This window comes from Erythrolamprus reginae, chromosome 3 (assembly GCF_031021105.1).
Source record: "Erythrolamprus reginae isolate rEryReg1 chromosome 3, rEryReg1.hap1, whole genome shotgun sequence".
In the NCBI taxonomy this organism is placed as follows: Eukaryota; Metazoa; Chordata; class Lepidosauria; order Squamata; family Dipsadidae; genus Erythrolamprus; species Erythrolamprus reginae.
Window position 1 is genome coordinate 99,430,383 of NC_091952.1, and position 15,414 is coordinate 99,445,796.

General features: G+C 40.5%; 1 protein-coding gene across 1 annotated transcript in view; it reads right to left on the reverse strand.

Moving 5' to 3' along the window:
• The window catches only part of RGS8 (regulator of G protein signaling 8), a 50,271-nt gene that overhangs the window by 16,871 nt on the left and 17,986 nt on the right, over window positions 1–15,414 (reverse strand). The window contains 1 exon segment of the mRNA XM_070749002.1: window positions 14,100–14,164. Coding sequence (XP_070605103.1) covers window positions 14,100–14,164 — 65 coding nt within the window.

The window sequence follows — 15,414 nt, forward strand, 5'->3', positions numbered from 1 at the left end:
AAGGGGTCTTGGAGGTCATTTAGGGACATCCCCTTTCTAAGCAGGACAACTTTTAACTTTCAGACAAATGAAGCACCCACATTGAAGCACCCACAACTTCTGAGGCATGTTGTTCCACTGATTAATTGTAGCATGTAATTCCTCAGCCAAGAATTTGAAGTCCACAAGTCTTCATGGTTGGCTGGTAAATTCTCCAGCTGAAGGCCACATATCTTCAAAATTGCCACGGTTGAGAAACACCGATGCAGACTGTACAGCTGTCACTCCATTAGCAGATTAAAGTTGACAACTTCCCTCACATAAACACATATTTAAAAGTAGCATGCCTGATTCTGTCTCTGGAGTTGTGAGCTTCCTTGCTAGTCTAAACAGCAGCCAGTGGAAAAAAACAGGAAATTTCAAGGTGACTGTCATGAAGGAATCCAGACATTCCAGGAAGGAACAGTGATACAATTAGAGCACACACTTCCCCTCCAGTCTCTCACCTACTGAGGATAATTTTTACGAACATGAACCTTTTCTATTCCCAAAGGATTTAGAACTCTGAAATGGTGTATGACTGAAACAGAGGATTGGATCCGTGACCTTGTTGCCCAAGCAGCTTATTTATTTCTCCTCAGAATGCTGAGGGGGCCTTGTTGCCCAAGCAGCTTATTTATTTCTCCTCAGAATGCTGAGGGGGCCTTAACATTGGCCTTAACATCCATGCCTTGTCATTTCAAGTACTTTTCTTCTCAGCTATTGGAGCTCAGCCAAAAGAAATATATTTGAGGCTGCAAAGGCGAAGGCAACTTAGCTGCTCATTCCTATAGGCTTTGTTTCAAAATGAAGTCTCCCCTGCCCAACCTTATCTGTAAAGGGAGCAAGACAATTTTGATTCTTTAAAAATGGGCCATTTGGTCCTTTCTCTACACTCAGAAACAAACCTTTAAATATGATTTGGCATTGTTAACCAACCAGTTATTTAAAACAAAAACAACAACCAAAGCCCTGTGATTGATATTTGACCTTATATATTTTTAGAGAGTTTCTTTTTTAAAACCTGGCAACCACATACAAAAGTTTTTTTTAAAAAAAATTGGGTTCAGAAGAAGTGGAAGGCTACTAGGAATGTCCAACATTGCCAAGTTGAACAGGAAGGATGAGAAAAGGGGAAATCTCCCTGCAGCAAAGCTAGACAATTCCAATCAGATTTTTTTCCCCTATGTCAGTAAGTTGTTGTCAGGCTGTGGATTTGAGGATAGAGTCATCCCACTATGACCTGGAAAAAACAGAGCTAGCCTTTGACGATATAGCGTGAACTAATGTTATTTAATGCCTTGTCGAAAGAAATCTTCATTTGTTTGGCCTAATAGTATATTGTCGAAAACCGGACAAGGAAAACAAGTTTGTTCTATCTCTCTGCCATTTCAGCTCTCCTCCCTTCCTTTCGAAGAGCAATTCTCTTTCTATTTTCCTCCTCCTTATGAGATTTAGCATCTAAAATAAGACACTTCACATCAATGATATGGCCACAGGGAAGATAACAACTCACAGCAAAAGAGAATAGATTCACTGTGACAAATTCATCTCAATGTCAATAATATCAGAAGATAACTAGTGTATATGAAGTGGTCTTTATTAGTCAACTGCTGCAGATGGACCTTTGTTATTATTTCAAACCTAATAATCTTTACTCATGCTGTGTATAGCAAAAAGAAGGGACTTCAAAGTCCACACCAGCAATTTTCTTTGGAACTGCTGGTTTTTGGGGGGTTTTGCACCCATGCATGGAATGTTTGTGTGTGTGTTTGCTTTTAATAGTGGGGTTTTTAGTGTTTTTTAAATTATTAGATTTGTTTTTTACATTGTTCTTGTTATTATTGTGAGCCGCCCCGAGTCTGCGGAGAGGGGCGGCATACAAATCTAATAAATAATAATAATAATAATAATAATAATAATAATAATAATAATAATAATAATAATAATAATAATAATAATATTTTACAGAGTACCCAGATGATAAGTATTTTGTGCTGTTCTTCCATATTTTTTCAGATTTTTTTTTAAAAGAATGAAATGTAACTGTAATGGTAACCTGCTTAAATGCATTGTGTGGCACAAAACTTTTGATGCTTTTAAATATCTGTGACCTTTAATTAAAATTGTTCTATTTATGAATGTAACCCATTTCCTACTGAGCACAGGTAGATAATTAGCCCAGAACAGCTAATTATGTGTCAATGTAATCACCAGGAATCAAACTTGATTTAATCATTTTTTTCTAAAAACCTATTAATAGCTGCAACATCTATTTCTGTTCTGACATGGAAAATGGGCTTTGTTACTGCTTTCCATTCATTGCTATTGTTTCTTCATGCAATGGTTTGCAGCAGAATAGTATTCCTTTATAAAAGGAAGAGGAAATTGGTGATCCTATTTTTTGTAGGAAGACAAATTGTCATTTCAATAAAACACAGAAATACTGTCCATTAATTAGAACAAACATATCAATAATCCCGCCTATGCTCAACAGGAAACACTAAGCAGGCTTAACTTGGTAGTAGAATTTTCTTCTAATTAACATAACTTGAGAATTTTTACTGAGTATGATCTACGTATGAGTAAATGTTGTAGCAGGATGTTGTTCAGGACTGAATGATATAAAATCATTGTATATGTGGGAACCAGTTTGATATAATGCCAGGCCAGAAAAGAGGAAAGCATATGTTCTAGTAACTAGTTCCATCTTAGGCATGAAGCCTTTATGTGAGTTGGACCAGTTATTATCTGAAGATGAAGGAAACCACTCTTAAAACTCTTGCCAAGAAAACTGTATGGGCTGAGTCAAAGGCACATACAAAATAATCCATGAGCGGAAGCCTTCTTTATTCCATTTCCAGTTAATTGAGAAAAAAATGAGGCATTGTTAAAATAAGCTGGAAGAGAAACAATCCAAATGTTGTTTTCCTGAACTGTCATTGGCAGTTTATCAAAACATCAAATGGTAAATAAGTAATGTTTGAAGTGGAGTCCCAGTGAGTTGTTTCTATTTAGAGGAAGTCTAATGTTGCAATTTTAATAATAGAAACACTAGCATAGGAAATGCTGGTGTATCTTTCAGTTTTGTCTGACCTCTTGTGTTCAAGAGGGATTTTATATTTAATAAGTACGCACTAATTTTTCAATTGATTTTTGGAATGCAAACATTTACCAAACAGGTGAAAAACTATTCCAGAGCTTGGTGGAATCACAACAAATTGTCTCCCATTGGAATTTTCCCCTCCAAGTTTCAAACCGAGTTATATTTTAAATTCACCAGGATTATTTTTATTCAATTCAACTTACTAGGGTGTGTCCATATACATTTATATGTGTTTATACATACACATATAAATATTACTTATTGTTGTGATTAGCTCTGGCCCAGCTCCTGCCCCAAGGACTGTGGATGTGGGGGAGACATCCACATGCTGCAGGCCTGTTTTGCCCCCGGTGGAATCTGCTGATGAAGGCTCCTCTGACCAAGAAGACATGAGTGACAGGGAGGAGGAGAGTGTGGCAGACAGCTCAGAAGGAGATCAATTATCTAGCTCCTCCTTGGATTCAGAACAAGAGTTAATGATACAGCCACACATGCGGAGAGCGATGCATAGGCAACAACAACTGAGAGATTATTATCAAAGAAAATGAAGCCATCTGTGGTTGGGTGGGGCTGTGGTAACTAGTGAGGCTGCTATAAATAGCAGCCTGTGGGTTTGGCCATTGTGGAGGATTATCTGATCGTTGTGTTTCATGACTGCTTTACTGACTTTGACCTTTTGTGTGCTGATTTTTCCCCACTTTGAAACTAAACCAGAGCAAAGTGTGTTTCACTTTGTGAAAGAAGAAGGACTGTGAATTGCCTCACAGCTGCAAGCTAAGTATCACAGAACTGATAAGGGACTTGTACAAATTACCAGTTTGTTTGGAGACCAGTGCTCTTTGCTATACCAAAAGAGGGCTTAGTTTAAGTGAATTTTCATTATAAAGAACATTGTTTTGAATTTTCAAACGTGTGTGTGTCTGAAATTTGTACCTGTGAATTTTTGGGAGAAGTCTACCAGAGAGCCCGACAGAACAACTTATAATTAGAAAGATATAAAAGGCTTAGTGGTCCATGTGCTTCTCCAAGAGCAAGATGACTCTCCAAAAACGTAAGATAACAAAATCAAATGTGATATTTGAGAGACACACCAGTAGCAAGTATGGAGATCAGGTTAGATCAGTTTGGAAGCTGCAGCATTGGTTACTAGAAGACATCTGTCTCACCTTGGTTTCAAGAAAAGAGTTAACCAAGAGAAGATGGTAAGATAGAAAAAAGTAACAGCGAGAAGAGTTCTTCATCTTTTACTTTACTTCAGTCTTCTCCCTAAATGACATGTTCAACTGGACTTAAGCAAAATGACTGACAAAAGGAGAGAGAGATATCCAAGGTAAGTAAAAAGATCGATACTATAATGGTGTTTAAGTCCTTAGGATCATACAAAATCATATGGAAGAGTTTTCAAGGAGGTTGCAGATAACATTGTGATCTTTCAGGAAACATAATCCTACGTAGCTTCTGCTCTGTCAATCTCACACTATTTACAAGAGCTTACAAAACTTTTGCCAGACCCATCCTCGAATACAGCTCATCTGTTTGGAACCCATATCTCATCTCAGACATCAACACCCTTTAAAATGTCCAAAGATACTTCACTAGAAGAGCCCTTCACTCCTCCACTCGAAATAGAATACCCTACGAGACTAGACTTTCAATCCTGGGCCTAGAAAGCTTAGAACTAAGATGCCTTAAACAAGATCTAAGTATTGCCCACAAGATCATATGCTACAACGTCCTGCCTGTCGGCGACTACTTCAGCTTCAACCACAATAACACAAGAGCACACAACAGATTTAAACTTAATATTAACCGCTCCAAACTTGACTGTAAAAAATATGACTTCAGTAACCGAGTTGTCAAAGCGTGGAACTCATTACCGGACTCTATAGCATCATCCCCAAACCCCCAACACTTTACCCTTAGATTATCTACGGTTGACCTCTCCAGATTCCTAAGAGGTCAGTAAGGGGTGAGTACAAGTGCACTAGAGTGCCTTCCGTCCCCTGTCCTATTGCTCTCCTATATCTCCTATACCTTTCTTCTATTCCTATATCTCTTCTTCTATTCTTTCATTGATACGTTTTATTACTATGTCTTCTTTTCTATTATTTTTTAAATATATTTTACTATGAGTATCTCCTCTATAACCTTTAATCCTATAATTCATTGTGTATTGGACAAAATAAATAAATAAAAATTAAAAACATGGCAAAATGAGTGTATGGTGGCAGGCAGTGCAATAGGGTCAAAGAAAGGTAAACTGAAAAATTGGCTATTCTTCAGGCCTTGGGACAGAATAGTGGTTGCAGCCCTGTGGTTTGCTTATTGTTATTTGCAGTATGACTTTGGGACATTTATGCTTCACCTCTTTTTGTTCTTACATTTTTTTGTAAGCTGCCCAGAATGATATGAAATTGGGTGGCTTCTAAATGAAGGAATGAAGCAATCAATGTTATTACTATCAAAAGGGAAAAATGAGGCTCCATGTAACTACAGTCTAGTCATCTTACGTGCGGCAATGATCTGGAACAAGTTATGAAGCTGTTAGTTTATGAGTGTTTAAAAAAAGAATTCCCTTCTTGGCAGCAGGCTGAAACTAAGTCATCCTAAAAATCATCCCAATTTCCTTTCTGATAAAGTGATAAATTTAATTTTTAAGATGATGTTGGATAACCATCTGTCTGAAGTAGTGCAGTGTTTCCTGCATAAGCAGGGGGTTGGACTAGAAGACCTCCAAGGTCGCTTCCAACTTTGTTGTTGTTGTTGTTGTTGTTTGACCATGGGAATGTGGTGGATGTAGATTATCTTGGCTTCAGCAAGCTATTGAATGAAATGCCCACAGGATGACAAAATGAGGGATTGGTTGTGATAGTAGTAGTAGATCGTTGGAACAAACTTCCAGCAGACGTGGTTGGTAAATCCACAGTAACTGAATTTAAACATGCCTGGGATAAACATATATCCATCCTAAGATAAAACACATGAAATAGTATAAGGGCAGACTAGATGGACTATGAGGTCTTTTTCTGCGGTCAGTCTTCTATGTTTCTATATTATTTGATGGATATAGGACTGATGGCACAATCATACCTAAAGAATATATTGTCCATCAATAAGTGGAAGGAAGTGTAGAGTGGTATATGACAGCTCTGTGTTTTTAACAACATATTTATAAATGACTGGACATGAATGAGGATCTAGTTATCAAGCTCCCAATTAATTGATGCCAAGATCATGAAAGTGATAGTAAATAGAGAGGAAAGCTGAAAACCACTGGACAAAATCCAGTAACATGATTTCCAATAGAGACAAATGTATAGTCCTTCATTTGGATAGGAAAAATCAAAGAGATTAAATAGAATGGGGAAAACCACACTGGGTCACAATACATGTGGAAAAGATTTGAGCATCTTGGTATATCACATGCTGAACATGAGCCAACATTATGAGGATGAGCCAACATTATGAGGCAGCTGCAAAAAAAAACCTAAACGCAATTTTGAACCTTATCAACAGAAGTACCATTTCAGGATCAAGAAAAAGTATTGATGCTTTATATTCTACAACTGCATTTAGAATATTGTGTTCAATTCTTGGAATTGCATTTTAGGAAGGTCATTGATAAATGTGATCAGAGGATGATAAGAGGACTGAAAGAAAAGGTCCATTTATTCTAGTGGTTAAGGCATCAGGCTGAAAAGTGGGAGACCATGAATTCTAGTCCTGCCTTATCCATAAAACCAACTGGTTGACCTTGGGCCATTTGCTCTGTCTCAGCCCAACTCACCTCCCAGGGGTGGTTATTGGGGGGAAAATAGGAGGAGGAAGATGTGGGGGATATATTTGCTTCCTTGTTTGTAAAAATAAATAAAGGCAGGATACAATTTAAAAAAAAAAATATTGCCATGACATTACTAGTGATGAATAATGACTCCTTTCTTTAAATTTTATGGATAGTGCTTTTTGTAATTTTCTAAGGTTTATTGCTTACCAACAGTTCAATCTTTGTGACAAAATCCCTTGTTGAAATAAAACAGGGAATCAATAATAAGAAACTGACAAAAACACTGAATCAGAAGGTTGATTCTCTAATTCAGTTGTTATCAGCTCAAATAGAGGTTTTTAGGAAGTGAACTCCCTCTATCTGATCACATGAAATCCTTTAAATCTGATGAGGCTTCCTTCATTTCTGCAATGATGTCTTTCTTTTCCAAAACATTAAAAAAAATTACTTCTGGGTTGAGCATCCTTTCCAGTTCACTCTGTTCTTCTATTTTCCAGCTATATCTTCTGAACTGTCTCAGGGGTGATAATGGGTTCATTAAATGTTAATACACTGGGATTTGATCAAAGGATTTATTGGTGCTCCTGGCCCTCCCAGACCTATCAGCCTATTTGAATCAGACCTAGCAACCTATTTGAATCTCAGAATACTTCTGAACTCACTTTACACAAGTGTGCAATTGCACTCAGCACAAGTTAGACTGGTAATCCAGCTACCTCTATCCCCAATAAACTCAGTTCTGGCTATAATAACGCATGCCTTAGTTACAGATCTCAATATAATAACACGTGCCTTAGTTACAAATAGAAGGAATGAATTCAGTATGTTCTTGTAGACAGTAAGGAGGATGACCTTGACAGAGATATGCAAAGCTGTTGCGTAGGCAAAAGGTGCTAAAATGTCCAGATAACATTTGGAAGCTGCTGAGACAAATATCCCCTTATTCCACAGAAGGAAAGGGAAGTGCAGCAGAATGAGACTTGCAAGATTCACGTCAGCCCAATCAAGCAGATTAGACAATGCAGTCAACTCCACAGGTATGCTAAAACCACTTTATTGGTAGTGGCTATAATAACAGAATCTTGCAAAGCTTATTGTGCTACACTTCCTCCTCCTCATATTTCTGTGAATTAGTGGTGTCTATCTAAGTTGCTTCCAAATGGGGTTTTTTTTTGGCTTTCAATTTACTTTTATTTATTATTTTATTATTTTTATTATTTAGATTTGTATGCCGCCCCTCTCCGCAGACTCGGGGCGGCTCACAACAAGGCATAAACAAATCGTAACAAATCCAAATAAATTTAAATATTTAAAAAAGTTTTAAAAGAACCCCAATATACTAACAAGCACACACACAAACATACCATACATAAATTGTACATGCCTGGGGGAGATGTTTCAGTTCCCCCATGCCTGACGACAGAGGTGGGTTTTAAGAACTTTACGGAAGGCAGGGAGAGTAGGGGCAGTTCTAATCTCCGGGGGGAGTTGGTTCCAGAGAGTCGGGGCCGCCACAGAGAAGGCTCTTCCCCTGGGGCCCGCAAACCGACATTGTTTAGTTGACAGGACCTGGAGAAGGCCCACTCTGTGGGACCTAATCGGTTGCTGGGATTCGTGCGGCAGTAGGCGGTCTCGGAGGTATTCTGGTCCAATGCCATGAAGGGCTTTAAAGGTCATAACCAACACTTTGAATTGTGACCGGAAATTGATCGGCAACCAATGCAGACTGCGGAGTGATGGCGAAACATGGGCATACCTAGGTAAGCCCATGACTGCTCTCGCAGCTGCATTCTGCACGATCTGAAGTTTCCGAACACTTTTCAAAGGTAGCCCCATGTAGAGAGCGTTACAGTAGTCGAACCTCGAGGTGATGAGGGCATGAGTGACTGTGAGCAATGAGTCCCGGTTCAGATAGGGCCGCAACTGGTGCACCAGGCGAACCTGGGAAAATGCCCCCCTCGCCACAGCTGAAAGATGGTTCTCTAATGTGAGCTGTGGATCGAGGAGGACGCCCAAGTTGTGGACCCTCTCCGAGGGGGTCAATAATTCCCCCCCATGGTAATGGATGGACAGATGGAATTGTCCTTGGGAGGCAGGACCCACAGCCACTCCGTCTTATCCGGGTTGAGTTTGAGTCTGTTGACACCCATCCAGGCCCCAACAGCCTCCAGACACCGGCACATCACTTCCGCTGCTTCGTTGACTGGACATGGGGTGGAGATGTAAAGCTGGGTATCATCAGCGTACTGATGATACCTCACCCCATGCCCTCGGATGATCTCACCCAGCGGTTTCATGTAGATATTAAATAGCAGGGGGGAGAGGACCGACCCCTGAGGCACCCCACAAGGGAGAGTCCTCGGAGTCGACCTCTGACCCCCCACTAACACCGCCTGCGACCGGCCGGAGAGGTAGGAGGAGAACCACTGAAGAACAGTGCCCCCCACTCCCAACCCCTCCAGCCGGTGCAGAAGGATACCATGGTCGATGGTATCGAAAGCCGCTGAGAGGTCAAGGAGCACCAGGACAGAGGATAAACCCCTGTCCCGGGCCCGCCAGAGATCATCCATCAACGCGACCAAAGCAGTTTCCATGCTGTAACCGGGTCTGAAACCCGACTGCTGGGGATCTAGATAATCGGCTTCTTCCAAGGACCGTTGGAGCTGGAGCGCCACCACCTTCTCAACAACCTTCCCCATAAAGGGAAGGTTGGAGACTGGGCGATAGTTATTAAGTATGGCTGGGTCCAGGGAGGGCTTCTTGAGGAGGGGGCGCACAAGCGCCTCTTTATAGAGAGTTGGAAAAACTCCCCTCCCCAAGGAAGCATTGGTAATCTCCTGGACCCAGCTCCGTGTCACCTCCCTGCTGGCCGAGACCAACCAGGAGGGACACGGATCCAGTAAGCAGGTGGGGGAACTCACAGATCCAATGGCCTTGTCCACTTCATCAGGTGTCACCAGATCAAACTCTTCCCAGACAGGTGGACAAGTACGTGCCCCAGTCACCTTGACTGACTCATATTAATCATTTTTCCATTGATTCCTATGGGAAATATTGTTTCGTCTTACAAACGTTTCACCTTAAGAACCTCGTCCCGGAACCAATTAAGTTCGTAAGACGAGGTATCACTGTACATGGTTTAGTCAAGTTGATATAAACACATCTTGATCACTTTTCCTACACAAAGGTCATCTTCTATGCTTTTCATAAGTGTAATGACATAGTATATCTATCATTTATAAATCAGATCATTGACATATCATGATTCCCCTTTCTCACAAAATTAATCACAGCCATTTATAAGGTCTAAAAAGCGTAAAAACCATAATCATTAAAACTATTTTCAACAAGTTTAAAGCAACCATAATTATAAAGCAAGCAGCTAATTAGTATATATATCCTTCATGTTACTAATTGTCTGTTTCCTTTATTTTTATGATTACTTTAAGCTTGTTGAAAATAGTCTGAATATATACCGTGTTTTCCCCAAAATAAGGTTCTGTCTTATATTTTTTTTGAACCCTGTAATAACCTCTAGGCCTTATTGCCATGCATTCAAATGCCCAATTGCGCTTATTATTAGGGGATGTCTTATTTTGGAGAAACAGGATACAGTGATCTCTCGGTTAGCGCGGGGGTTACGTTCCAAGACCTCCCGCGCTAACCGATTTCCGCGTTATATTGGATGCGGAAGTAAAACCACCATCTGCGCATGTGCGCCATTTTTTTCATGGCCGCACATGCGCAGATGGTGGAGTTTGCGTGTGGGCGGCGGGGAAGACCAAGGGAAGATTCCTTCAGCCGCCCAACAGCTGATCTGCTCCGCAGCGCGGAAGCAGCGAGGAGCCGAAGATGGGGTAAAGGCAAAGGGGAAACCCCATCTTCGGCTCCGAGGGGTGGGGATGAAGGGGCAGGACTTCCCGGGCGGAAGGCATGCTCGGCTCTGCCGCTCCAGCCGCTTTCGGCCGAGCCTCCCCGGCCAAGCAGCCAGGGAAGTCGAGCCAGGCGTGGCGGCGGCAGCGCTGCTTCTCCGGTCGCCCGGTCCTCTCCTGCCTCCTGCGCCGATGTTCCCCGCTGCGACGGAAGGCAGTCGCTTGGCTAGGGAGGCTCGGCCGAAAGCGGCTGGAGCGGCAGAGCCGAGCACGCCTTCCACCCAGCGATTGTTCCGCTGCCGCCAGCATGGCCTGGCTGGCAGCGGAAGATGTAACGGAGCCCACGGGGGATTCGCCTTCCTCCCACCCGCAGCCGAGACTGATTGTGGGCTCCTTCGCAACCTCGGAGAGCTTCCGGGGCATGAAAGCTCACGAAAACCAGGAAGCTCTCCGAGGTTGCGAAGGAGCCCACGATCAGTCGGCTGCCGGCGGGAGGAAAGCGAATGCCACGGGGCTGGGCTCGGCTCCCCCCTCGGCTCCCCCCCTTACCAGCCCCGCCGCGTAAGGCTCCATTCTGTTCCCTGCCGGCCCGATTGAGCGGCCGGCGGTCTCCATTCAGGGAACAGAATAAAAAAAAATTTATTTTTTAATATTTTTTTTTTAATAATATTTTAATATTTTATTTTTTAAATAATATTTTTTGAAAAACCGCGTTGCAGCGTTTCGCGCTAATCGAGAACGCGCAAGTCGAGGGACCACTGTATATGATTACTGCTTTAGCCAAGTCTCTGCATTATTCTTGATAAAGTTTTTCAAAGATACCTGCTTCCTAAGTCTGAGAGAAATGACTAGCTCAAAATCAGACAGATGTCTTCATGCCTAAGGTGAAACTAGAATTCATGTTCCTTGGTGCCTTGCCTACTATACCAAATATTAAACAAAAGCAGAATCAAATATTTCTTTAAAAGAAATATGTTAACAATCTAACTATGGTTAGCTAAGATGTGTGGTAGGTTCATAAAAATTACAGCCATGCGTATAATATCAGCAAATATGTTGATATCAACAGAAATATGTCAGCGTACCAAAATAATATTTTCCATGACTACCACTGGGATAATAGATTGGTTATAAATTACACAAAGCAAGTTGATTGTATAGCTTCACAGATTTAAATAAAATTATATGGAAGTGGCAGATTGTAGGTTTTTCTTGCTGAACATAAATTATATTGTACACCATCTGAAATAAGTAGCTTTTCATACTAAACAATGCCATGGGCGGAAATCTGCAGCCTACCTTAGATATCTGATTGCCAAATTCCACTCATTTCAATTAACTTATTAGAAACCTCTGAAAAATCCCAAAGCTCCTTGTTAAAATGGGAATATAAAGTGGGAACAAGACTCATGATGTGAGGGAACATTCTTCTCTAGCCAATAATTAGAACATGTGGGGTTACTGTTGAAAATTAGCATCTGTCTCTTTTAAGTCTCCAATGTTATGTTCAGCAAAAAAAGGTTGCATTCTATGCCATTATGTGGTATATTCAGGAGGGAGAAGAGTTGATTAAGAGGTTGTATTTATTATGCCTGACCAAATAAGAGGGTGACATCTGAAAAAGAGATTTACAATATAGATAGGTTGGAGTCAGTATATATATATAGCATAGGTAGATTGGAGCAAGAATTCACTCTTGCATCCTTTAAATACAGCTGGATATCAATATATTATCTCTTCATTTTGCTGATTCAGAAATAGTGGAATAAAGAGTGAGCTGGCACAGGGAAGGTGAGACCTGAGCTCTGTTAGTCCTGGTTTCAAAACGGTTCCTTCTCTAAAATAATTCAGCCACAATAACTCAGCCACAATCAGCTCAGCTGCCAAAGAAAAATGAATATGATCTGAATGTGGTGAAAAAAGGAAGACCATCCTGGTAGAGTGACAAAAAGTGCTGGTTTATACTGGGGACACCCAGATTCCAGTGCACCTTCAACCATGGAAACGTATCTAATCATTTTATCTGAATCACTCTTTCTCTTCATACAGGAAAATTCCCCAGTAGCTAACCAAAGCATTCCACAAAATGTTGGAAATACATTCCATAAAGGGACACAGGCCTATTCAATTGTCCACTTGCCTTTCCATCAGCAAGATAACTCTCCCCAAAATTAAGAAACTAAGACTAAATGTGATGTTGGTGGAAACACCAACCAAAGGAAGATCAAGTTTGAAAATGGAAGGTTGAGAGTTGCAAAGAGAAAAAATCCCCCCAATGAGAGAGGTGGGGAGTCAGAATGTCCCCAACTGCTCAATTTTGATCTGCATTCTTCCTCCATCTCGTTCCCAAACATATAACCACTAGCACTTGCTATAATTAAGACTTTGGAAAGAATTCTATAAATTGCATTCTGCCTCCTTTCTTTATCTCATTCATGTCAAAACTAGGGCTCAGGAAATGCACATAGCATATACAGTGGTCCCTTGATTTTCGCGGGTTCGAACTTCGCGAAACGGCTATACCACGGTTTTTCAAAAATATTAATTAAAAAAATACTTTGCTGGTTTTTTCCCTATACCATGGTTTTTCCCGCCCGATGACGTCATACGTCATCGCCAAACTTTCGTCCGCCTTTAATAAATATTTTTTTTAATAAACTTTAATAAATAAACATGGTGAGTAATAATCTAAATGGTTGCTAAGGGAATGAGAAATTGCAGTTTAGGGGTTTAAAGTGTTAAGGGAAGGCTTGTGATACTGTTCATAGCCAAAAATAGTGTATTTGCTTCCGCATCTCTACTTCGCGGAAATTCGACTTTCACGGGCGGTCTCGGAACGCATCCCCCGTGAAAATCAAGGGAACACTGTAATATATAAATACAGTTTCCCTATCTTTTATTCTTTCCATTCCTGATTTGGAATTTCTATCACTGTATTATACCAGTAATGGCTGTAAACTGGGGGGGGGGGAGCAATCACTATGACTGACAGGAGCAGGAATCCAGAAATGGTTGAAATGAAATTGGCCACCTTGGCTTTTTTTTTAAAAAAAAAAATCTGAAATACATTTTGTCACTTGAGAATAATAGCAACTGAACTGGTGGGGGAGTCACATTTATTTCCTCCTGGACTTGTCACAATCAATTTAAAACTCACCCATGTAAAGAAAATCCCCATAGTATCCAATCCACCAGAGATTTTAAGAGAACTGAATCCCTCTCCTGCTGCATGTATAATTACTCAATAATTCTCTATTAATAAGCTATAGGCAAATTTTTAAGCATGGAGGCAATGTAAAGAAAAGGCTTTTCTACTTACATTTATGACTCAGGAGAACATCAAAAGAATCTCCCCATCTCGTAGCTTCTTCTGTGGACAATCTTCTATGGGGAAAGAGGGGAAATCAAGAGCTACAACAATTGCCCCAAAATAATGTATTAAAATTCTTTAAATCTGATGTGTCCATATGAAATAATTTGGATAATATTACAGATCATTAAATAGCTTATTCTGCTGTATCGGGAATGGGCAGAAGATAAACACACAATAGAGTCCCAAAGTCCCAATTGTTGAACAAGAAGAGAACCTACCATGCCCATTTTTTATAAATTATGTTGCTCAAGCAAAGAAACGGGGAGGAGAGGAATCGGGAATGGATTTTGTGGTGAATTAATTTAGATCTCAGTTCTGAATAAATTCTTGAACTAAACTTGGTTGGCCATCTCTCCAGCGATAAATTTTTAATATCATAGAAACATAGAAACATAGAAGACTGACGGCAGAAAAAGACCTCATGATCCATCTAGTCTGCCCTTATACTATTTCCTGTATTTTTATCTTAGGATGGATATATGTTTATCCCAGGCATGTTTAAATTCAGTTACTGTGGATTTACCAACCACGTCTTGTTCCAAGGATCTACTACTCTTTCAGTAAAATAATATTTTCTCATGTTGCTTTTGATCTTTCCCCCAACTGACTTCAGATTGTGTCCCCTTGTTCTTGTGTTCACTTTCCTATTAAAAACACTTCCCTCCTGAACCTTATTTAACCCTTTGACAAATTTAAATGTTTTGATCATGTCTCCCCTTTTCCTTCTGTCCTCCAGACTATACAGATTGAGTTCATTAAGTCTTTCCTGATACGTTTTATGCTTAAGACCTTCCACCATATCTTTGCATGATCATCCAGCTACTCCTGAAATAATTCTCCTCACTATTGTTATTTTGGCACAACAGTGGTTGAAGGACTCGAGAAGATAATGTAGGACAGGGGTGTCAAACTCACATCATCATGGCAGTGTCATGTGACCTATCAGGACTTTTTTCCCCTTCTCTAAATCGGCCAGGGGCATGGCCAGCACTTAACGCATCTGGCCCACGGGCCAAGAGTTTGACAATCCTGATGTAGGACATCAATGGTAAAATGGCCTTAGAAGCATTCAGTCTCTGATAGTAAGGATACATCGAAACTGTATTATTTCGTTTGAGTTTAGATTGGTCATCTTAAAGTTCTTGTAAAATGAAAATCTCCCACAATGAAAATGCCCATCTTTGTTCTACATTATCTCTTATACAAGAATTGTTCAATTCCTTAACTTCGATGGGAAAGCATTATAAGAAAATCTGTTTTC